This window comes from Acomys minous (genome assembly GCF_964271855.1).
Source record: "Acomys minous genome assembly, chromosome: 10".
Classification (NCBI taxonomy): Eukaryota; Metazoa; Chordata; class Mammalia; order Rodentia; family Muridae; genus Acomys; species Acomys minous.
In genome coordinates, this window is record NC_140491.1 from 23,736,508 (window position 1) to 23,760,398 (window position 23,891).

At 44.4% G+C, this 23,891-nt stretch overlaps 1 protein-coding gene across 1 annotated transcript; it reads right to left on the reverse strand.

The window, feature by feature from the left end:
* Positions 1 to 13,856: 13,856 nt before the first annotated feature.
* On the reverse strand, positions 13,857 to 23,669 carry CLRN2 (clarin 2). Its single transcript, XM_084798937.1, has 3 exons — positions 23,362 to 23,669; positions 17,304 to 17,483; positions 13,857 to 14,230 (listed from the first exon to the last, which is right to left on the reverse strand). Exons 1-3 carry the CDS (start codon positions 23,612 to 23,614, stop codon positions 13,965 to 13,967), a joined length of 699 nt encoding a protein of 232 aa, XP_084655063.1. The 5' UTR covers positions 23,615 to 23,669; the 3' UTR covers positions 13,857 to 13,964.
* Between the last annotated feature and the right edge of the window lie 222 nt (positions 23,670 to 23,891).

Below are 23,891 nucleotides of genomic sequence, written 5' to 3' on the forward strand. Positions count from 1 at the left end.
GAGTAGGCGGCAAGCTTGAGTGAGCCATCCTGGAGCCATGCCAATGAATGAAGCATGAGCACATTGCTGCAAAGCAGGCAGGGAGGCGTGAGACTGGCCAGGAAGAGCACGTATTCTCAATGGCTGTAAGCACCACCTGCATAACCTTGAGGGCAGGAGAGGAAAAGAGCCTGGCAAGTGGTCCAGACAGGTAGGCGGCAGACGCTGTTGAGAGGGCAACAGGGTGAGGAAAAGCCACCCAGCAAGAATAACAACTGAAGAATCTACAGGTTTGCAATGTGTGTGTGTGTGTGTGTGTGTGTGTGTGTGTGTGTGTGTGTGGCGGGGGGGGGGGGGTTGTCTCTTTATCTTGGGAAGAGAGTGGAACAGTTGGTGCCATCTCCAACAGGCCCTGTAGAAATGTAGGGCAGACTAACACTACACCACTGTTCAGAACTCTAGGTCTCCCCCAGCCACTTGCTTAAGAGACTTACAGTGTCTCACACAGCTCTGAGGCATCTGACCTCTCCACCTTCAAGCAGCCACCTGTGGGCCCCATCTTTGAATCTCTGCTCAGTCGCACTGACTGCTTACAGTTGCAGGGAAAGCCATAGTTTCCTGCCACAGGGCCCGTGCTCAGTCCAGAGTGATGCTGCTCGATTCTGCTAAACTTGCACCTCTGCTTTCTACAGGTCCTCCTCAAATGCCCACCTTTCTGTGTGGCCCCCGTGGACACTTTATTTAAATCGTAGATTCCCTGAAAGCTCTTTCCACCCCCCTACTTTATTACCATTTTTTTAAAAAAGCACCATTTACCATTACCTTTATTATTCACCTCTGAGTCTTCAGCATAGCATGGAAAGAGCAATATACCTACTTTATAAAGGTTGTGATCAAAAGCCCTTTGTATAGCAATTTGCTTTGCCAAAGGGGCTCAACCAAGCTGGCAATAACCATGTTTCCTCTCAGTCTTCAAAGACACATTAAAGGCTGAGAGAGAGAGAGAGAGAGAGAGGGAGAGAGAGAGAGAGAGAGAGAGAGAGAGAGAGAGAGAGAGAGAGAGAGAGAGAAAGAGAGAGTGTGTTAGGGGTGTAGATGACACAATGGCTGTGTCTGTAAAGGTGTGAGTACAGCATTGTTAACCATGGCTCATCCTTTCTACAGTAACTGAGAATTATTTCTTAGCTGAACCCCCACCCCCACCCAGTAACACCGACGCCTTTGCAGTATCCTTATTATTTTTTTAAATTATTTATTATATACACAATGTTCTGCCTCCATATACACCTGCACATCAGAAGAGGATACCAGATCTCATTATAGATGGTTGTGAGCTACCATGTGGTTGCTGGGAATTGAACTCAGGACCACTGGAAAAGCGGACAGTGCTTTTAACAGCTGAGCCATCTCTCCAGCCCTTTTGCAGTATCCTTAACTGCAAGCGACAGCATCAATGGCAAACGGGTACAGTCACAACTTCTGCCAGTCTTACAGTTGGACAGCCGTCTTATAGATAAGATAGTGCAAGGGGATAGAGGTTGCTGGCATTTTGTTAACGTTGGGGCTTTGCATCAGCTGGGGTGTCTCTCTGTCTTGAGAACCTGCTCTCCTTGTCATGTGAGTCACTGCTCTCCGCTGTGGGTGGGAGAGCCCCGAGATCAAGCCTCCGCACTAAGGAAGCGGTTTCCTTGGCTGCACTTCAATAGGCCGTTTGCAGGGCATTACGCTCTAGCCTGGCTGAGTTCCACCGGCGCGTTGCTTGTACAATGGGGATGCTTACCAAGCCAGCCTGTCTCTGAGGCTGTTAATGAACCCATCCTCACTCCTTGGGAGGTGACTCAGCTATGTGTATGGAGTGATCTTCAACGGCAGGACCACATTTCTCAAAGTGAGCTGTGGCTGTAAGCGTAACTCACCCGAGTGTTTATTAAAGATACCAGCATCCCAGTTCCACCGTAGCCCTCCTCTCTCAGAGCCTCTAACACACAGCCTGAAAGTCTGCTACTTTAAAATGCTTTCTAAGGCCAGTTAATACTTGATAACATTGCCCTTAGCTCCATGGCGTCTGGATCCAACTAGAGAAATCCTTGCTGGACAATGTGAGTAGAATACAGGCATACACAGAAGCAGCCACATGTACAGATTTAACAAGGAAAAGGGAAGGTGTGGAGCATGCGCAGTGCATATTGGACAAGGCTAGAGTACAGGGGCATGTTACCTGGCTCGTGTTACCAAGAAGAAACTGGCTCAGAAAAGAATTAATTCTCAAGTAAGAAGAAGCTGTGTGCTCAGCTGATGATCTCACTAGAGGGCTCTACTGATCATGGACAGATCTGGGTAATTCTGCACTTCCACTGGAACATGCAGGCATCCTTGGTGTGGCTCACACAGCACTACCATCTGTTCCTGGGCATGTTGGCTCTGTTTCTTAACAATTAGACTTTATTATACAATCCAACAATCCTATACAAGAGGGAAAAATGGTTAAAGGGAAACAAGAGTAAACCTTCTGGTATCTGTTCCATGGGACAGATCTCCAGGTGTCTCTGGCCTGCACACTGGTCTGGCCTGTAAGCTGGTCTCTCCCCAAATCCACATGTGATCCTGCTCCAAAAACTGCCGCCTTCTCCTATCTCGCCCCCTCCCGCCCCCTACCCCCCCCCCCCACCATGCGTCTCTCTCACATGTGCAATGGCCAGTCTGGGTCAGGATCCCTGTCCCCTTTGAGATGTTGGATTAGAAACACAATAGCCCAGCCGGGAGTTCCCCGGTCCAGCTTCCTGAATTCCAGACCCAAATGGCTCCATCCAGTCTATCACAATGTATCCGTGGTGTTTCCAAGGGGCAAAGCCCGCCAAGATTGCTTTCACCTGGGACAAAGCTTACACTCCTTCCTACACGGGCAGAACCTCGTCATCCTAGGGACATCTAGAGTGCCTAACTGAAAGGACGTACAGTTGTGCATAGGTCCTGCGAGGGTACACTTCCTGGTTCTGTAGGACTTGGGTGGCCCTGAGATGCCTTTGTATCAAGTTCTTGGCTGCTGGTTCAAAACCTCCCTGAGAAGTAGCCTCGCTTTTTCTTTCCCCTTCCTTCTTGACTTTCTTCCTCCCTCCCCTTCCCTCCCCCATCCCACCTTTGTGTATTCCTCTTTCAATCTCCACCTTAATTTTTTTTGAGACAGCGTCTCTCAATGAACCTGAATTAGTTTTCAAAGGCAGTTTCCCTTGGCCTGGGATGTAGCTTAATGGTGGGTCAACATTTGTCTAATATGAGTAAGGCCTGGTGTTGGTTCCTAGAAACCAAATAGCTCCTGATAATGTTGAGCTTTGAATTTTGCTGCTGGAATAAGTCCCTGTATGTGGCCCCATCTTGTGTTCTTCTTACCCACCCAAGATGACGTAAGGTATTGACTAGTCGTAGAGATTTAGAAAGCCAAACATTTAAGAAAATAAAAAAAGGAAAAGCAGGAAATAATTAAAAGTATAAGCAGTGTTTTAGTCTTTGTTTTCTTTTTCTTACTTTTGCATTTGACAAGTTCTGCATTGTTAGAATGACAGCGACTCACCCCAAAGTGGATATTTATAGGCAAATAGGCAAAATATTGAGTCTAGTCATTTTTCAGAGGCACCCAGCTTGGGTCCTATGTTATGCTTGGTGGATTATCATTTTTAGATCCCTCTGCAGCCACAAAAGATCAGAAAGACCAAAAACAAACAAACAAACAAACAAAACAACAACAACAACAACAACAGAAAGACATTATTTTCTTCTTTTTCTGATTAAAAAAAAAAAATCACATGTTCTCTTTCCCTGTTGTCTGGCAAGGTAGTCCTGCCAGGGGGTAGTGATCAAAACGCAGGCATCAGAGTCCATGTCAGAGACAGCCCCACTCCCCTACCTAGGGAACCCACGTGAATCCTGAGCTGCCTGACCCTAGGTCCAGTCCATGCATGGTCCTTGGTTGGTGCTTCAGTCTTAACAAACCCCTTTGGGCCCTGGCTAGTTGGTTCTGTTGGTCTTCTTGTGGAGTTCCTGTCACCTTCATGCCTATGTCCTTTTCTCCCCCCACCCTTTTCCTTTTTTTTTTTAAGAGTTACTTATTTATTATTATGTATACAGTATTCTGCCTGGGTGTACATCTGCAGGCCAGAAGAGGGCATCAGATCACAATTATAGATTGTTATGAGCCACCATGTGGTTACTGGGAATTGAACTCAGGACCTCTGTAAGAGCAGTCAGTGCTCTTAACCTCTGAGCCATCTCTCCAGCCCCAGCCCCTCCCTGTGAGTCCAATGCTGTGAGTCTCAATATCTGTTTTGAACTGTTGCTGCTGGGTGGAGCCTCTCAGAGGACTACTCTGCTAGGCTCCTGTCCGCAAGCATAGCCAAGTATGGCTAATAGTGTTAGAGGTTGGCTCTCTCCCATGGGGTGGGTCTTGGGTTGGGCTGTGCATCGGTTGTACATTCTCTCAATCTCTGCTCTATCTGGTCTGTCTTTATCCCTGCACATCTTGTAGTCAGCATGAATTTTGGGTCGAAGCTTTTGTGGGTGGCTTGGTATTCCTTCTCCCTCTTCTAGGAGTCTTGTCTAGTTAGAGGGTGTCATCTTCAGACACTATAGCCCCTGGCACTAAGCATCTCTGCCAGAGTCCCTCTCATATTCTCTAAGGAACCTATCCTGATGTAGGTCTCCACCTTGAGAGAGACTTTTCTTTATGACTCTACTGATAACAGGTAAGATGTCAGACGGCTCCAATCCTCTCTCTGATTTCATGATCCTGCAACACTCTGAGAAGTGACCACCTAATGTACATAGAAATAGTGCATAAAATGTGAAAAGGACTGAGAAAGTGGAATTTAGCCTGTTAGAATTACTATTCAATCTCTATTGATCAATCAGCCATCCTTCAACTCAGGCTATTAAGGATAAGGAATTGATAGCCAGTACACTGCTTCCCCCTAGTGGTGAAGCTGCTTGAAGCACTTGCGTCCCACATGTTTAGTATCAGAATTGTGTGGTTATTTTAACAACTAAACCAATAATATATAAGGTAGTCAAAGCTTGTGACTTACCTAATTTCTCTCTGACTCACCATTTCAACTCATGAAACAAATTATTTCTGATTTTCTGTAAAGAAATCTTAAAGAAATGTGGGGGGCTGGGCTACTTATTGTCCTAGTTAGCTTTGATTGTCACCTTGAAGTGGAGTCATCTGAGAAGAGATCCTACCTGAACTGAGAGACCTCCTTCCCCACCCTTCTCCTTCCCCATTCAAGATGGTGACAGGCACTACTTTTAGGGGAAGCTTGTTATGTCCTGTACACTTGACCAAGTTCAAAAAGGTGGCCCCATATCCACATGTTTGGCCAAGTCCAACAACTCTGCCCATCCCTCTTTAACTTGGAAGATAATATCCGCTAAGCACTTCCATACCAGCAGTTTCACTGGAAACTCGCTATTACCCAGGCATGTGATTACTGCTAATTATTTCATTTATAAACCTACCATGGCCGGAGCAAGGCGGTGTCAGGATGAGGTCGATCCGTTGCCCAACCTTTTGCTATGACCCAAAGAATTATTGTCCTTCTGCCCCTAAACAATGTCATATTCATCTTTGTATCCTCAGTACCCAGCAGCATGCCAGGGATAGGGTAATGGTCCCAAGATATCTACTGAGAGGAAAACTGAAGCAATTGGGTGTAGGAGAGAACAGAGCAGGTACAACGCATCATGTACCTGACAGCATTTCATTAAGATGGTCTTGTTAAAGGGGAGGGGGACTGGGGGGCAGGGCTCAAGGCTCAGCTGAAGCAAATTGGATCAAGCCTATGATCTCCAAACATGCCAATCAGCACACAGACTATCTTGTTGCAGCCGCTCTGCTTTTAGATGTATTTGAAATGTCCCCCAGCAGGAAGTAAAAGCAAACACACATCAGTTTGAGATGCACAGGTGCAAGATGGAAGTGGTAGAGCAATAATGAACCAGGCCAGTTACTTTTGGTGGGGGTGGGGGTGGGGCTTGTTTACTTTGCATTTTGTCACATCAACCCTCTGTGGAGAACAATGACTATGACACCCACCTCTTTTGGGGGAGAAGCCAAGATGAGAGTGCTGATTTTCTTGGCTTGTCGGTCCTTGCAATGGGTCTCAGTTTCCCAGGAATAAAGCCCCCATTCAACTGTGAGAAGTAACAATTGGATCGCAGAGTGGGTGTGGTTAGAAGTCATCCTTTGGCTCAGATTCTGCAAACTGATTCTCTTTAACACTGGCACAGGAACTGATGGCATTGTCTCATGTGAGAAGCTTGGAAATTTCCACTACAGAGGGATGATGTCATGGAATTTGATACCAATACGTCCACTAAAAAATTTTAAGGGTGGAAACTACATACAAATAAGAAATAGATTTGATGTTTTTCATATGAAGCATATAGACTAAAAATAAGTACACGGTAGATCTATGGATGCGGAGAACTGTGAAGGCTTATTTACAAGGGCCAAAAGGTTGAGGTACAGTAATACACCAATGGATGAGCCTTGAAAACATTTGGCTAAATGGAAAGTTATGACCATAAATGAGCATACACTTATTACTGTATTTCTTTGGAATGTCAATAATACTCAGATCTATAGAGGCAGCTAGAAAATAAGTGGTTACCAAGGTCTACACAGCAGAGAGAAGAACATATGGATCTGGCCTTTGTTTGAGGGTAATGACAATGCTGGAAACTATGCTGATGCTACACGATTCTGCAAATACACCGAAAATCATCGAGGAGTTCACTTGATTTTTTTAAATGTAGTTTTAAATTACATATGTGCACGTGGTCTATATGGGGTGTACGCAGGTAAGTAGAGTTGCCATCAGAGTTCAGAAGATGGAGTTGGATTTCCTGGAATTGGCATTGCAGGTGGTTGGGAATCACCCAACATGGGCAGTGAGTGCTGAACTCGAATCGTGTGCATGCACATAATATTGGCTCTAATGAGAAAAGTAGTAACTACACTGAAGAAACATGGCTGTACTGCTCAGTGAACGTCAGCTCCACTGGGAACAGGAGATGAGGGCTCTCGGGCTCTTCTGTAGGATGGACACAAGTCACTTTGCAGGTGTCTGTGCCAAGAATGCCATCCAAGTCCCAAGGTGGAGAGCAGGGAGACTAAGCTGAGGGACATCCTATTCAACAGACCCGTGTCATTAAGAAATATCAAAGCCACAGCCAACAATGAAGCACAGGGCTTTCTAGTTTAAAGGAAATGAAAGAGCTACATAGCCTAAATATGACCTGGGCCCTGTATCAGGAGAAAAATATTAAAAATCACAACTGTAGGGCTGAGGCGATGGTACAGTGGGTACAGTGTTTAGTATGTGTGCCTGAGGACGTGAGTCAGGCTCTCCAGCAAACTGGAGTAAGGTCTATAGATAGAAAACAGAACTGTGGCAACATCAGTTTCTTTCTTTCTTTCTTTCTTTCTTTCTTTCTTTCTTTTTTTTTTTTTTTTTGAGACAGGGTTTCCATGTGTGTATCCTTTGTTAGAATTCTGCTTCACCCACCGATTCCTGATGTCATTGCTTACTTGCCACGGGGGGGGGGGGGTGCATGGCCCTGCCCAAGGCCATATAAAAGGACAAACTTCCACATGGCTCTCTTTCGTACCTTTCTCCTCCCTCTATCTGCTCTACTCTCTTACTTTCTCTCTCCTTCTTCTTATCTCTTTCTGGGGTACCCCACCCCACTTTGCTTCTCCCTCCATGTTCACTTAATAAACCTCATATAATATAATATCTGTTGCCTGGCATATGTTCTTTTTATTAATCATAACAGCCTTGTCTGTCCTGAACTCCCTTTATAGACCAGGATGACCTCAAACTCATACAGATCCACCTGTCTCTGCCTCCTGAGCGCTGGAATTAAAGGCATGTGCCACCATGCCTGGCTACTAACATCAGTTTCTTTAAGTTTGATCATTGTACTGTATTTGTTTAGCTTTTAGGAAACACAGATAGAAGGATTTATGGGTAATGGGTATCTGTATTTAATGCTCAAATGGCTTGGTTAAAAAAAATATGTGTCCTTGGGATGCCCAACCACAGGACACAACAAATGTTACTCTTTAAAATCAGTGTAGAACTTTGAATAGCTTGACTAAAAATCAGAAGTCCCTTTAGCAACACAGATTGTAGACAGCAAGCACGGAGAGGCCCCTCCTAGGTGGGTCAGTGTGGGTGGCTCCCAGGAAGACAGCATCCCCAGCACACATGGGCTTCCATGAGAACAATGCAGTGCTTTTTCCAGCAGTGCCAAGAAGCCTGCTGCTCTCAAGAACATCTTTCCACCACTGTCTGCCTCCTTCCTACCTGTTGAAGTCTCTAAGGTTGGGAAAATCGTCATGAAAGGAGAAGAAATGCATGACAGCCTCTGTATACTCTTCCCCAAGAATTCAAGAGCAAAAGAAAGATCGCTTTTGTTGGACAGTCCTTTTTCATTTTGATTACTGCCCCTCCCAAAAGCTCTGGGAAAAAATAATTACATGCCATGGTTTTATATTAGGTTTATTAAGCCAAGAACTCGGCTACAAATATCATAGACTGTGTAATAAAAATATAATAGAGGTGGTAAGAATCTTCCCAAAATGTTGAATTTTTGGAGTGTCTATGTAGCATCATCTGTCACGTTGTAGTCAGGTTATGAAACAGCAGACACTAAGGTATCTAGAGCAACAGTCACATAGGAGGTACAGTGCCCATTCTAAGCCCATGTATTTTATACGACATTGAGTCAGATTATGTTTTTAGAGAAGGAAGGGAAAAGAAAGATCAACATATGCAATTTCCTTATTTTATACGTGAGAAAACTATGCTTTTAGTTATGTAACTCAAAATCTGGTAAAGTGGTAAAGGACTCACTTTACCACCAGACCTGGCATATGATGCTTTTTTATTTTGATGGATTCTTATTCCTATCACATTGTGATGGTGCCTGCTGACATTGTGTGCTTGGGAAGGCTTAAGGTGGAGTCTGACTTAGCCCATGAAGGTTGATATCAAGGAACTCAGTTTTCTCTACATATTTATTTTATTAAACCAGGTGACATAATACAAGTGAATCTTAAGACCCAAATAAGCTCCCCTCTTCCTACCCTAGATGCTCACTTTGCTAAATTTATCCCACGGTGTCTCCGAGACATGCTCTTTCAGACTGAACCTGATTCTTTTTGAAATGTTTGAAACTTCCAAGAGGTTATAGATGCTTTTATGATTCTTTCAGAAGCTATCGATCCTGTTACTAGACACTCACAGGAGCTTGCATTCCCACACACCAGGACACAGCCACCTTGATGCAGGCCACACCCAGTTCTAGTCTTTGAAGTAGGACTGAGTTCACTCGGCCCCCTTTTCCGTAAGGGTGGTAGGGACATGTCTGATGGCAGTAACTAGTCAAACACCAGACCAGTGCTAACTCTCTGCAATCCCCACCACAGGCTCTCTGCTTATGAATGAATCACCCCACCCTCAGAGAATGGATTTTGGAAGGCCTGCCTTTGTGCCTACTGGTTCACTGCTGTAATCTGAATGTCTGTATCAGTTTCAAGTTTATTGAAGGAATAAATGTCCCAAGACCCTCAAATATCACATAAACTGTTTTCAGATTCAATTGTGTTTAGGGTGATTAAAAAAAAAATCTTTGGTCAACAGGTTTTGCATTCAATATAACACGTCCTCTTGTTTTCAACTCACCATGGCTGTCGATTGCTTTTTACTAGATCTCTCTCTTGTCAGGTTAACTGTCTCGTCTAGCCATGTGTCACCTCTTGGTCATAGATAATACTGCGGTTTGATCTGGGATGGAGGGTGGAGGGGAAGAGAGGAATCATAAGTACTTGGAGAAGACATCATGAAATCCTCCTGAAGTCCGGTAAGCCTCTGCTGCTAATGACACCATATGCTGTGTCTTTAGGAGACGGAGAAGTCAAGCTGAAATTGTACTGAAAGCTTCCTTCTTCCTGGACAGCTGCCTGTGGTGGTTTGCTTGCGATTGCTTCCCTTGGATGTTTGGGTACTTAGTTACCCTTTGGTAGTGGTGCTTGGGAATGTCTAGGAGATGTGGTACAGCTGGAGGAAGTGCTTCACATGGGGATGGGCTTTGAGGTTTCAAAGCCTTGTGCCATTTCCAGTTCTGTCTCTGTCTCTGTCTCTGTCTCTGTCTCTGTCTCTGTCTCTGTCTCTGTCTCTCTCTCTCTCTCTCTCTCTCTCTCTCTCTCTCTCTCTGTCTGTCTGTCTCTGTCTCTCTCTCTTTCTCTGCTTTATCACAGCAAAAGAAAAGTGACTAATACACTCCCATAGTGCTGGAAGGTGCTTTGAGGTCACCGCAGGTGAGTTGTCATCAACCATCTTAACCAGCCAAGGACCCTGCATGCAACATTACTGATAGGCTGTTAAAATTGTGTTCACTGGTGAATAGGGTCAAGTCTGTTTACAGGGCTAACCAACCACTCTGTATTTAATTTGAGACCCACTTTAGAGGAGGGAATCTTCGTCTGGAACTGTTAATCTATTCAAAAGACCATAGCTTGTGGTGTCATTAGTGGGGAAACTACGAATATCATTTTACTAAATAGACATGCTGTGGCCATCAAATTGCTTTATAAGTAACCATGGTTACACCCATAGATTATTGATGTTGTCAACTTCTATTAGTGGAGCTTCTCTGTGCAATGAGCATCAATCGTACAAAGACTCCTAGCTGGCCAATGTGATGAGATTAAATGACAGTTGATGTTCAGCCATAAACTGGTCATTTTATCACCTGTACCCTATCTCTTAAGGCACAGGAAATATTATAGCATAAGGGTATCCTAGGTTGTTTTCTATTGCTATGATAAACATCATGACCAAAAGCAACTTGGTGAGAAAAGGGTTTTTTCACCTTATAGTCCATCATGAAGGAAAGCCAGGGAGAAAAATCAAGGCAGGAACCTGGAAGCAGGAACTGGAACAGAGATCATGGAAGAATTCTGTTTACCAGCTTGCTCTCCATGGCTCACTCAGATTGTTTTACACACACACTCACACACACACACACACCACAGGATCACCTGCCCAGGGATGGCACCACCCACAGTCAAGCTGGATCAGCTGGACCATCCAATATCAGTCTTTAGTCACGAAAATGTCTCCCAGACCTGCCTAGAAGCTGATCTGATGAAAGCGTTTTATCAGTTGAGGCTGTCTCTTTTCAGATGACCCTGGCTTGTGTCAAGTTGACAAACAAAACAAACAAAAGTTAACCAGCACAAAAGGGGAAAAAGAATGTAAGAGTTGGGGGGAAGGGGGGAGATTGGTGTGGAATGAATGGGTAGGAATGCTGCACAAGATCTGTATAAGACTGGACCTGCAAACATCCTGCCAGGGAAGGGGAGGATCTCATGAAGCCCCACCACTCTATGAGGGTGTGAGGTAGGGGATGATGTTTTCTTTCATGAAGTAGCCACTGGTAAGGTGTCCAAGCTCCTGCAAACAATCCCTCATCCATCCTCTTATGAGCGATCCTAATGTATATAGGTTATATGCAAATATTGTGCCATTCTGTGTAGGAGATCTGACCCTCCATGGAAGAGATTCGTCTATCTGACTGAGAGAGGTCTGGACTGACAGATTCGTAGGAGTTGGTTCATAGAATTGTGGAGGACGACATGTCCAAGTTCTGCAGGGTTTGCTGGTGAAACTGGGGAGGTAAGGAGCTAAATGTGAGGGATCCAAGGCAATGGCAGCTGAATCTTGGTAGTTTGTCCCTGGGCAGGCAGGGAGTTACATGTAAGGGAACCAAGGGAAGTACGCAGGTCTTGGAGCTGTCTCTTGTTAGTAAGAACTCCACTTGGTCTGTCAACAGCCACCTTATGTTCATCCTTCTATACTCAAAACAGAGTCAAGTAGGCACTTTCTCCATTGCTATATATGCACACTTATGAGGGAGTCTGCATTGGCAAGAGTCTGACCTCATTATAATATCATTTGCATTTTTATCTTCCTTGTCAGCTTTCAAGACTACTGTGGGAAGAATTACCCTACAAAGGGAGCTTTGGCCTCTCATGATTTGGGAGAGAACAGAAGTTGCCTTACCCCTACAAATTTGAATACATCATAAGTACTTCATAAAAATGTTCAATGCTTGACCCACTGACTGCCCCATATTTTGGGACTGCATACTTCCTTCCCTTTTAGAGTATAGGCCTCACTTTGCTTTGCTAAATGAATGCCTGCTTAAATTGTTTCTACCTCTGCCATGATGGATTTTTTCCTTGAAGAAGACAAGAACTGAGAAACCACTTTCACCTGGTAACATCAAAGGCTGCATAGAGACTCAGGGATCCAGTCCAAAGGCAGAATTCTCCCTCCCTTAAGGGAAGTCAGTATTTCCTTTTCCCATTAAGACATTCAACTAGTTGGAGGAGGCCCTCAGACTTCTAAAAGGTCAGATGCAAACATTAACGTTATCAAAAAGGGTCTTCAGTTAAGCATCTAAAAAGTTGATTGTTATGGCCCATGTGAGTTAGTTGATACAGTAGCTTAACTCTCACAAACTGCCTAGGAAATGCCACTCAAAACAGGCCAGTGAAGACCACATTCTCATCCTACTCAACATATTTATGCCTGGCCTCCCTGGAACTTCATGCCTTGTGTATTTCCCTCATGATGGACTCATCTTGGATCCTTTATCAACCTTGCATCCCTCACCACTGGAAAAAGCGTACTCATCTTTCACAATTCAGATCAAATGTTAGCTCAGCGAAACTTCAGTACCACACTCCATCCAGAAGACGTCATGCCTTCCTGTTCCTCTCTGCTGGGGCTGTTTTAGCATTCTCCCACTGCTTCCCTTGTCCATCAAACTGCAGACCAGCAGCACAGGTTTAAAAGGACAGGGCAATTTCCTGAAGGTAGCATTTGTTGAAAGGCACTATCAATCCTAGGCAGACCTAAGGGAAGACATTAGAGTTATGAAAGCTTAGATGCTAAGAGATGGGTTCTGTGACACTTACTGGCCTCTAGAAAGACCCACTGTTGGCCTGGTCTTGATTTACCTGAGCTTGCTGGATGGGCCACATGGGCAAGAGACCCTGACCCAGAAAGAATAGACATCGGCTCTTTGCTGTTGACCACATCTTATTTAACTGTCCCAAGTGTCTAGAGGTGGGAAAATTTTAAAATACTTCTCTTAGCTTTGTTCATATGGATACTTAATCTGGTAATGTATCATCTGCACTTTGTTCTGTCTTCGCACAGTTTCTATCAGAATTGAAGTACAAAGTTAATATTATCTAAAGGTAATATGGATTGTGGTCCTGGCCTAACTAGATCTCACCCCTCATCTCACCGAGTTACACAACTTGTTTGTACCTTGAGTTCTCTGTCAAATGGAGCTAGAATGGCTCTGGACACTTGGGAATATTGAGAGGATCTATCTAGCCAGTGAATAGGTGGAAAAGTCTTCCTTGGAATGGTGCGCTGGGATGAGGCTGTTACTCCGTGGTGGAGTGCTTGCCTAGAGTTGATCAGTAGCACCAGACCAAAGACCAAACCAAACCAAACCAAACCAAACCAAAAAGCCAAGCAAACAAGCCAACAAGCCAGTGTCCAGTATGTAGTGGCAGCTCAGAAACCCACAGGTATTTCTGTTCTTACTGTTACTGTTGCTACTTGAATTCTGTGTCATGTGGCAACATTACTTCTCAGGACAGGGACATGATCACTGTTTTATTTGCACCCCCCCCCACTCCTTTTATAGAGAAGAGAGCAAGGTGACCTTATTCGCAGAGATCTGTGCTTGCAGCATCACCAATGGTACGGTTGGAACCTCACAGCAAAGCTTGCAAAGTTGTTATTGTCCCCCTTTGACAGGTGAGGGAAATGAGAATTAGTCAATAAATGGATCGTTCAGTGTCAGACACAGCTGACAAGTGCAGGAGTCTTCACCTGTGATCAGTATAAGATGTCCTCGGGGGTAACTGTGGCCTCTTCCATTTTAGTCTTGATTTCTGGGAGGGGAATTTGACTGATTGCCACCACAACCAAGTTTGCTGCGTGGGCTGAGGCGCTCGCTACGCAGATCCAAAATGACTCTTCGTACTGCTCTTCTACCACGACAAACTGAAAGAGCCTCTCCTGGAAGTTGGCGATTCTTTCTGTCAAGTCGTGAAATTTCACCGCAGCCATGAAGCTGCCGATGGCTAGCGCCACGACTCCACCTGAAACCCAGAGACGGTGCCATTACTTACGACTCCTCTAGGCAGTTTGTAAGGTCTCCACTGACGCGGCGCTTCTGCACCGTGAAACAAAATCTTTTGGGTTTGGAGAATTGATAGAGCAACACCAAGTTGAATTACGTCTAAGAGCAGTTGATAATCTATACCGTATCAAAGACAAGAGGGAGAATTGTCTAGAAAGAGAGTAAGAACAATGACTGATGGACTTGAATCTGGATGCTTCTCTTATCCAGCGGTATCCCCGCTAGAAGACCGCTCTCCGGACCCTCTACTCCTCTGTGTAGATGAGCGCTGTGTAGGAAGAGGTAGGATCCAATTCTTCAGGATAAGGTTTCACCCTGCGGCCGCTCTTTTCTACAGAAGGTGGAAAGTAGCAAGGAAACTGACCGAGGAAAGCAGTGAAGTTATAGGGTGGGTCTCCCCTTATTCCTTTTTGATTTAAATTGATAGTCAAAAAAGACATGTTAAATTGAGTCTGGTAGTGCATATCTGTAATTCCAAGACTTGCCAGGCTAAGGACAATTGACCTTTGCAAAGAGAATCAGATAGGGAGGGGGGGGGGAAGGAGCCTGAGTAAAGTGGTACTCCTCATCCCTTGGGAGGCAGAGACAGGTGAATCTCTGAGTTTGAGAGTAGCCTGGTTTACATAGAGAGGTCCAGGCTGTCCAGGTGGTGAGAATCTGTCTTAAAACAAAACAAAAACCCATTCTTAGCTGTGTGTGGAGACTCATGCCTGTAATTTTAACACTTGGGAGACTGAAACAAAAGGGTCACCAGGAGTTGGAGTTCAGGCTGGAACACAGAGTGAAACCTTATCTTAAAAAAAATAGCAGCATATACATACATACATACATACATACATACATACACACATACATACACACACACATACACACACACATATACACACACACATATATATGCTGTTATTTTTTAAAATATTGTTACATATTCACTAAAGAAAATTTGAACACCAGAGACAACTATAAGCGTGGAAAATTCAAACTTCATTTTGCCCTAAAGGCTACTTTGTACATATTAGTATATTTTTTTACATTTAATTTAAAAATACACTTAAATATTCTTAAATAGATTTTAAAATTTGGTTTCTTTCCCCTTCACATGAACATTTTCCTGTATTGTAAAATATCCTATAAGGGCAAGACTTTAGAAACATGTATATTATTTTATTATTGAGCCTTGCCTACTTTAAAAAGAAAAGGATAGCCTTGCCTCTGGGATTCTAGATGATATGAACTGCTCCAGCAAAGCAGGTACCCTATGTGTCTCTTCCTCCTATTTTTTTCCCAGAAACCCTTATATGGGATTCTTCAGTCAAAGAGTAGTCAAGGGCTATTTACATTTTTATTCCTTTTGACAATATGTTTCTTCGGATTGCCTATTTGTTATGCTTTCATCAGTGGGATTAGGACAGTGATTCTCAACCTTCATAGTGCTGTGACCCTTTAATGCAGTTCCTTATGTCATGGTGACCCCAACCACAAAATTATTTCCTTGCTACTTTATAACTGTAATGCTGATGTTGTTATGAATCATAATGTAAGTATCTGATATGCAGGATATCTGATATGTAACACCCAAAGAGGCTTCAACCCACAGATTGAGAACCATTAAATTTGAGTGTCCTACCTCTCTGAGGAAGTGCATGTTCAGAAATAAGTATTTATTTAATGAGTAGGATTGAATACTTCTTATGATGAGAGTCTTTACAGAGATATGATACCTGTGGTCATGTGACTATTCAGTGTAGCTAGCCTTAGTACACAAAGGCAGATGCAGAGCAATTGATGCACTATAATATAGATTACAAACCCAGCACCTGTGCTTATATTTGACAATCCTCTTATACAAAACAAAGGAGATCAGAGATTGTTGCCACGGTGAAACCTTAGCCATCTGTTATGGGCCTTCTGAGACAGAACTGTTTTTCATAGGATTTCGTTATTTTCATTATAGATGATTAAAGGTGAATTATTAGCTAATCCATGTGAACATATGCTTATACATTGCCAATTTCAGCAAAGAAAACAGTCATTTCCACCAAGGTTTTGTGCCCAGAGAGGTGCATGGGCAGGAGTGGAGTGTGACTATTTTAATTTCTTCATACTTAACACCCAACTAGCTATGTTACAGGGTTTGATGGCCTTGGAGACCACTAAGGTGGACACTTCCCTTGTGGTCATTTTAAACTTCTTTCCTCCTGGTTGTCTTTGGACCCTATCTTCTGTTTCCATGGTAATAATGCCAAAAACGGAAGACTGTCCTTAGGATCTAAATGGCCATATGGGCTGGGGTACCCAGTAGAGAGCCATTAAGGGAAAGCTACTCTTCTTGGTCAAAAGAATAGAAATTAAGTGGCCGTGGGTGGAGCTGTGGCATTCTAAACTAGCCTAAACATTGCACTTTCCTGTCCCTTCTGTCTAAGAGTAAATCCAGCTGGGCCTGTCAATCACCTGACTGCAAGTTCACCCTTTCATGACCCTTAGGAAATCTGACTTCTGAGAGAATGTACTAAGGGGAAGGGAGGAATAATTAGCTCCTTAATAAGATATTTCTTTTGTCTTTCTCCAAAGCCTCTTCTTTTCTGTAGCCACTTAGGCAACCTGCCCACCTTTCTGAAAATGTAACTTTAAAAAACAAACAACCAAGCAAACTTTTTACTGTTTGGATACTGAGTGCTTTCTGGGACACCTTGGACTCTCTCACCCATCCTGTAAAGCTCCCCCACTCACCGCATAGCTTACCCACCTCCATTGTTGAAGCTTCTGCTTTCTTGATGTCATGGACGTTCTCTTCTCCATCTCTGTCCTCCTGGCAGCTGCCAAGATTTATACCTTGCCCACTTTCTCATTCCCCACCCCCACCCCAAACTCCAATAAAAATGCCCTTTAGCTTCTTTCTGCATCTGTATTTAAATTCCTTCGTGAACAAGACTAAGAGCCCCGAAAAAAGGAGCTCCAGGTTTCTCTGGTTAACACTTGGGAGCCAGCCTGATGGTGTGGACACCACCCTCTTTCCCTTGGAGGCTTCTTACCTGCCAGGACATTCCAAAGGCAGATGCCACCAGGGCCATTGACTGCCCTGTAGGGGACCTGAACGATGTTGAGAATGGCGAAGCCCATGCTGACCAGAGCCAGGGCCAGTGCCAGGAAGAGCAGCAGCAGCACCGTGACATGGAGGCCTGCATTGAGCTCCTTCACCAGATGTGGGAAGACTGCGGAGAGAGATGGTATTTCAAGGTCAGAACACGGTCCTTTCACAGTGCCAGACCTGGCTTATCCAGGGCAAGAGACAAATATGCTGGGTTTAAAACAAACAAACAAACAAACAAACAAACAAACACCACAAGAGTTTCCCTGAGATCCTACATCTGCCACTTATTTGCTGGCCATCAGTCAGCTGTGTCTTGGAGTGGGCACAAAATCTGAATGCGCCCCACAGTTGGCATTGCACCAAGCCTGCAGTCCTGGGGGCTGGTGTGAACTGCTACACTTCACATAAGCCTTATAGGCACTAGCTGGGCAGGGTAGGTGTTACTGCTTCCAAGTATCAAGGACACTTAGTTGTCACATTGTATAATACTTCATGAAAATATCCGTTTCCCACATGAACATGGCAGAAGAAGTTCGTGAACTATTCACTTGTACTCTGTTTCTCTATGTTTGCCACTGGTGCTGGTAGAGAAAAATGAAACGAGGCCCTAAGCGTATTTCAAATACTGCCCGGGACAATCTATTCTCAGACATGACATCTGTGCGTATTGCTGTCATTATGTTTACTCTCTAACTTGTGAAAGGCATTGGGCCTCGCAGGGCCTCCTTCCATTGCCACTACAGGGGGAGCTAGTAATGGCGGTGTGAGACGATGGTAATTGCCTTCTGCCTAGCATAGCTATGGGTTGAGCTCTGTAGACTCATCACCTCATTCAGTCTTCAGGATAAGGGATCTGGTCGAAGTTGTCAACTCCCTTCACCACAAGCTTGGAGACAAGGAGTTCGCTGTATTTGGGCAAGCCAGCCCTGAACTCTGTTGTTCTAGGCCTGTGCATTTTGTGGCTTCAAGAGTTTAAGGTTGGTTTTAAACAATTCTACATGGAAAATTTAAAAGTAATGCACATGAAGGAATCCCCGAGTATGCTCCAAAGTTGGCATCTCTCAAGCCTGAAAAGGAAGGGCCTGGAATTGGATGTGGACACCAGGCTGGCTGGCTTCAAACTCACAGAGATTCACTTGCCTCTACCTCCCGAGGGCTGGAATTACAGCATGCACTGCCACGCTGGGCTGGAGAGAGGGCTCTTCTCTTTGCTACTGTGCCCTTCCCATTCATAGACCTCCAGGCACCACTTACATTTACATCCTGGATTCTGACTCAACTTTCTTTCCAGCTCTGTGTTTCCTTTTGCCATTATCTCTGCAGGTCATTATTCCTGGCTTTGGAAACTTTGACTGGAAGGATGGGCTCCTTTCCAAGGAGTTTGTCTTTCCAAGGCATTGTTCTTTCCTTTGTTTCCATTACAACTCTTCTCTCTTGAGACCCAGCACCCACTTTTCAAACCCTGAGCTTCTTCTTATTTCAGACACCATAGCTTATACCTAATTGCCCATCTGATTTTCCTCTTTCTTGATCATGCAGAACTTAGGACACATGACTAGTACAGCAACCCTCATTGAGTCCTTAAAATCCAAAATAGTCACTCACATCATTGGCAGACTTTAAACCTCCTTGTTAATTATAGTGTAGGAAAAAGTCACTCTTGAGTCCTGTAGGGATGCGCATTCCTACATCCCCATTAAAGAGCAACTTGATCAAAGGCAATATCTATCGAAGCAATTTCATTGCTAGTCATTGCCTTCCAGACAGACCAATGTATTCAAAGTTCTGTACACACATTGACTGTTTATAACAATAGCAAAAGTTTGGAGATAGATTAATTCCTCCTATCAACAAGGTAGTTGAATAAATTTTGGTAGGATATCATAAGAAAGAGCCACGTTCTCATGATGATATGAACTTATATTTGGAGTTGGTAAAATGAGAAACTGGGAACCATATTATGATGAGGGAGAGGAGGGATCGTGGAGCCCAAGGAGTGCTGAGGGGAAGGAGGTAATGGGTACCCAACCCTCAGCCTCCAGTTGAAGTGTCTTAATTATACACACAGACTGTTGGTAGAGGGGGAATCTCTTTCTAAGACTCATACTTGTGTGTGTTACTCGCAGCTCAGGATCTCCCCGGGAGCTGAGCTCTCAATTACTCTTTATATGTCACTACTTAGAAGTTCAAGTCTTTGTTTAGGAGTTTCAGTGCACCAGTTCTTTCTTTTAGCTTTTGGGAGGAACTCTACATTTGGCTCTGTCACACTATACTGCTCCCAGAAAGCTGTGGCTCGCTCCTCTCTCATGTTTGTACTATCTCCAAGAGTTTTGGGCATCTCTAACTTAATGAAACTGAAGTTCAGTTTGCAGCTTGGAATCCACAGCAATGAACACAGCTGATCCCTGGCCACCACTCATAACGGTACTAAATATGGTAATAAATAAATAAATATATAATGATAATAAAGTACAAGCTGTGTGCAAGCACTTCATACATATTCTTTCTTCTCCCCTCCCTTGTGTGTGTGTGTGTATGTGTGTGTGTGTGTGTACACGCATGTGAGTGTGCCTGCCTCTGGTTGTTCCTCAGATGCTATCCATCCTGGTTTTTGAGAGTCTGTCACTGGGACCCAGGGCTCTCCAATTAGTCCAGGCTTATTGGCTAACAAGGCCTGAAGATCCTCCCATCACTACCATCCCAGTGTGATGATTACAAAGGCCTGCCACCACACCCGGCTTTGTCCATGGGTGGCTGGGATCAAGCTGAGGTCTTCATGCCTACCTGAGGAACACTTTACTGACTGAGCTCATTACCGAGGCCACCCTCCCTCTCTTATTCTTGCAGATGAGAAAACTGAGGCCCAGATCAGTTAAGTAGTTGAGCCAAGACCACATAGCCAGGAAGTCATGCCTTAACTATTCTACTAACAGGCCGACAGAAATCAGAAACCTCAGATAAACCAGAGTTTAAAATTTTAATCACAATGAAGTTCACAGTCTAGAAGGCTCACTTTAAATTTAAACTTTTTTTTAACATACTGAAGTGATACCTTGCTTGACTATCAGGACTGATTATTTTCTCAGCATCTAAAAACTTAGATGATTTGGTTTTCTTTTTTTTTTTTTTTTCTGATCCCAGAAACGCGATCTTTTGCCTGGGTGACACAAATACATAAGCATGGAATTAGAAGTCAGACCGAGGTTTTAGCTCTTCTGGAGATGTTTCTGGGGTAAGGTGTAGGGAAGAGACTAGAGACTGAAAACTGCAACATACTCTATTTTAGGCACCGTCACAGAACTTATTTCATGCATTGATTTCTCTGATTCTCAATTTGTTCTTTAATAAAATGTCCCGGTACAATCAAGACAGAGGAAATGACCCATGAGGGGTGGGGGTGTGGTGTGGTGGGTGGGGTATTGGGGGGCATGGGGGGGCATGGGGTGGGGCTGAAGCTTGGTTTCACAGACGGATGCACACCATTAACTTAATGCTTGTTGCTTCTTTCTACGGCCACTCAAGCATTACTTTTATTTCAGAAGTTCGAGGTATGGAAAGGACTTTAGTGGTTGTTGGTGACAATGTTCCTGGTTTTCTTCCCATGACTAATGTGGGAGCTGAGGCTCTCGGATGAGTCTCCAGGAGCCTCTGTGATGGTAAGGAAAGAAGCTGTTTGAAGAGGAGACTCAGTAGAAACTCCCCATTCTAAGGATTACAAGGCACTTTCACCAGCTCCTCTCTGCTGATTTGTGCAGCGCCTTGTGGACTGGGAGGCTTTTCTGAAGACCTTCAGAAAGTAGAAAATCCTGCCAAGGCTGGGAGATACTAATACACTCCATAGCTATTTTACATTCTATTGGACTTGAGAGCTGCGACCCTGAAGGAATTTAGATTTTCTTTAGAGATGCAGGACGCACAACTTCCCTAACCTACAGTGTACAAAGTCAGCTGATGACAGGAAGAAGCTGCCTCAGGCTCCCTGAGGCCTTTCGAGCATGGCCTCTTCCAAGGTACTGTGAACGCACACTTACACATCTTTGGGGGATGACCTGTGAGCAGCTGAAAGCAACATTCTTAAATACAGCCCAACTCACAGCTGAAAATGAACCCCCCTGGATACATAATGCACAGTTTCGTTGTTTAGACCACAGTAGAGGACACAGGGATGGTGCCTGTGATGGATTAGGAGAGAAAGGGACGTCTGTTGAATTTTTCCAAAGGGCAAACAAAAGGCATTTATTGTTACGGCTTCTCATTAGAAGCAGTTTAAATTTCTGGGAGCTGAGGATGGCAGGGCCTTACCATTTGAGGATTATAGACCCATGGCTGCCCTGCCATCCTCTTGCATATTAAAGTTTCATAAATGTCCCATGGACATACTAGGAATCTAGAGAACCCAGATAAAGGACCATTGTGAGATTATTATTCAACTTCTACTTTTTAAAATGTGTGTGTGTGTGTGTGTGTGTGTGTGTGTGTGTGTGTGTGTGTAGTTTGCACATCTGTGTGCAGGCTTTCAGAGACGAGAAGTAGACATTGGATGTCCCACCATGTCAATCTCTGCCTTATTGCTTAAACACAGGGTCTCTCCCTCACTGAACTCAGAGCTAGGCTGGCAGCCAACAAGCTCCAGCAATCTGTTTGTCTCCAATCCAGAAAGCATTGCAGTTACAGGCATTCATGTGCCCATACCAGAGCTACCTTTCCAGGCCCCTAGGTTGTAGTAGTATTGGAGTTATTCCCATTTTAATTGATGGGTGAATATAAATATACTCAGAGATTTTTCTCAATAAACAAAATGAACATGTATTTCCTTTTTGTATAGACATGAAGACAATTTGTCAAGGGGTGGAAAATTCTATCTTTATGTATTTAGTGAGATTCCTATCCTGGCCAAGTTTTTAAAACATTAGCGCAGGCCTTTAATCCCAGCACTCCGGAGACAGAGGCAGGCAGACCGCTGTGAGTTCGAGGCCAGCCTGGACTACAAAGCGAGTCTAGGACAGCCAAGGCTACACAGAGAAACCCTGTCTCAAAAAACCAACCAACCAACCAAACAAACAAAACAACAACAACAACAAAAAAACATTGCCACCATTCTGAGATACAAAAATCAAGTGACGGGTAAGATTTCGGATTACCAAGCCACTGATGAACTATAGTTTTATAGAACACTATTTTTTACTAGTGTTTTTACTAGTGATTTGCCGGTTTGATTCTAAAGGCTGCTGAATGTTGTCTTGCTTGTTTTGTTTTCTCTTTCCCAGTAGATCTTTCCAAGACTTTTTTGGACTCCTGCCTTAAGGCTTCACGGGATGGCTCCATTTACCTTCTGAGGAGCTCTGAACTCAGGCCAGTGCTGCTGGCTGCTCATCTTTAAGCCATCAAGTGCTGGTCCCCAGTCTCCCTGCCAGGAAACCTGGCGCCTGCTCTTCAAGCCCCAGCAATGTCCTCAGGCTATGAAGCTTTCATAATGTGGGGGGCAGTTGCCAGGTTTCCCGGGGGACCCCTTCTGCGGGCAGTCTGCACCTGTGCACCGTTGTGGTTAAGACTACAAAGAATCACATGGCGAGGGTCTGGCGTCTGGCTCTGTTGTTTCCCTGGCAGAATGAGTGAATTATGTAACTTCTCAAGCCTCAATGTATTTCTGCTGAAAAATGGGAGCGTTCCCGACGCTTTCGTTGTAAGGATGTTTGTAAAGCTTAAAAGAGTCAGGCAATGTGCAGCTTCTAGTGGGATGTGTGGCACACCCGTGATAGTTTACTAGTCATTATTACTAGAAGTAAAGTACAAAATATACACGTTCCTATTTCTAGTCTTTTCATTTCTCTCTTTTAGAAAAGTAAGGAAAATTCTCTTTGCGTTGCTGCATAGGAGCTGTTGACTGCCTAAAGTGATGTCATGTATAAATTGGCGATAGCCTAATCCCACGTTTAGACATAAGCACCCCTGCAAAACAACAAGTGCATACATCAATTTACACTCCCTATTATACTTACTTGTAAATTGGGACTGTCGACCCCCGAGGCCGCATTGCCGAACTTTACACCCTCGGAAGAGCCCGTAGTAAATGTCCCCGATGAATTTGACCAGTTCCGGGTCTGTGGCATTGACTAAATCCACTCCAGTCTGACACAGGATTTTCCCGCTCAACCAATGGGGCACAGCCAAGGCGACGATGATCAGGAGGAAGGAAGAAAAGCTGAGGAGAGACGCCAGCCCGTACCACGCCTTTTTGAACCATCCAGGCATGCTAGTGAGTGCAGATCATCCCCCAGCGTTCTGGGCAACAGTGGGGCAAGCGGACATCTTTCCAACGCTCGCAATAGCCTGCTTCGTACACTCTAATTAAGCCTTTCCGTCCATCTCCTCACCCTCTCAGTACCTGCCTCCTGAGCTTGTGTTTACTACAGGCACCTTCCCAGCGTCTGCAGACAATCCTCCCCTGATACAGCAGAGTGTGTTACCCAAGGAAGTAACTCTATATCTCCTAAGGGACTAGGGTTTCAGGAGAGGCTTTAATTGTTTC